This window comes from Lucilia cuprina, chromosome 4 (genome assembly GCF_022045245.1).
Source record: "Lucilia cuprina isolate Lc7/37 chromosome 4, ASM2204524v1, whole genome shotgun sequence".
NCBI classification, from domain to species: Eukaryota; Metazoa; Arthropoda; class Insecta; order Diptera; family Calliphoridae; genus Lucilia; species Lucilia cuprina.
Window position 1 is genome coordinate 63,259,161 of NC_060952.1, and position 1,798 is coordinate 63,260,958.

General features: G+C 34.8%; 1 protein-coding gene across 1 annotated transcript; it reads right to left on the reverse strand.

Moving 5' to 3' along the window:
* Positions 1 to 120: 120 nt before the first annotated feature.
* Positions 121 to 723, reverse strand: LOC124419238. Its single transcript, XM_046947860.1, has one exon. It carries the CDS (start codon positions 721 to 723, stop codon positions 121 to 123), a length of 603 nt encoding a protein of 200 aa, XP_046803816.1.
* Between the last annotated feature and the right edge of the window lie 1,075 nt (positions 724 to 1,798).

Sequence of the window (1,798 nt, forward strand, 5' to 3'; positions counted from 1 at the left end):
TCATCAAACATCCTTGAAATTTGAATAATAAATTTTTATTAGGATATTTTAAATACATCATTTTTAAGCTATGGTAGAAATTAAAGATAAACTAAGATATTTGAGATAAAAATTTTAATTTTATTTTGAAATAGAGGATTGAACTTTAAGGTTTGAGTCTACTTGAGCTTCTTCTTGATTTAGAAAAGGTAGGTAACACAATTTGACGATAGGTCGTTTAATTACCCCATTAGCAGTTCGTATCTCGGCAGTTCGTACATTACCATCTGAACCGGAACAAGTTTTTTCAATTCGGCCAAGATTCCACTCGTGAGGCGGCAGTAGATCGTCCATAATAATGACTAAATCTCCAACCTGCATATTTTGAGATGAGGTTTTCCACTTATACCTTTTATGATGTGATTTTAGATAATCATTTTTCCATCGTTGACAAAATTGATGATGTATAACCTTCAGCTTTTCCCATCTATTTATTACCGACATATTCGAACAATCTTGTTCAGGGAATGCCATCAAAGGGGCACCTCTTAAAAAATGTCCTGGCGTTAGAGCTGTGAGATCTGAAGGGTCTTCTGATACTGCTGATATAGGCCGGGAATTGAGTACTCCTTCTATTCGTGCTAAAATTGTGGCGAATTCCTCAAAGGTGAATTTGTGAGCCCCAGCAATTCGTTTAAAGTGATATTTGAAGCTTTTTACGGCTGCTTCCCAGAGGCCGCCCATATGAGGAGCATGAGGTGGGATGAATTTCCATTCAAACCCATGTGTTATATATTTCTGCGCTACATCTTGGGCACTATTTTTAACAAACGCAGAAAATTCTCGTTCCAGCGTTCTACTAGCACCTAAGAAATTTCGTCCATTATCCGTAACTACTCTTTGGGGGGAGCCTCTCAATGAATCGAGCGAAGGCAGCTTGGAATGCCGCTGAGGATAATTCTGAACATGGCTCTAAATGGACAGCTTTCGTGCTAAAACATACAAATACACTTACATATCCTTTAGTTATTGGAGATTTTCTTAGAATCGACGTTTTTAACTCAAAAGGTCCAGCAAAATCAATACCTGTTACCTGGAAAGGAAGAGAGAGATTACATCTTTCCAGTTACGGATTATTTTCTTAATACGAGGTTTTAGTCTGAATATGAGAAATTCAGTTTGTATTATTCGGTACATTTGACCGCATTCAGCATGAAAGAGAAACTCATGCAAATGGTGTAAATATAATTGGCAAAATCGGGAGTTGCCAGGTAAAATTATGGGATAACGTTCGCCATATGGTAGTGATGAATGAGCTAATCTACCATTTACTCTCAAAATTGAATCTTTATTTATGAATGGGTTTAAACTTTTCAGCGTACTTTTGTTTGAAATATCTTTTGATTTACTTACGCATTGATATTCTTCGTTATAAAATGTTTTTTTAACTAAAACAATTAGTCTTGACTTTACAAATTTCATTTCATTTTGTGTCAATGCAATTTGAGTATTATGTTTTAAATTTTTACGCATTTTCTTATTAGTATTATGGAAAAATCTAAAAATGTAGCATATTACCCGTAAAGCTCTGCCATATGATGAAAAATTGTCTAGGATGTCATCCATTTCAAGCTGAACGTTTAGAGATTGTATTTCTTTATTTTCTGGGTTATTATTTAATATATTTCGTTTAGGCCATTCTGATTATGGTTTTTTTTAACCATGATGGTCCATTCCACCAAAGTGAATTATTTACCAAATTTTGTGCTTTACAACCTCGTGTGCCCAAATCAGCTGGATTATCATGTGTTGGAACATG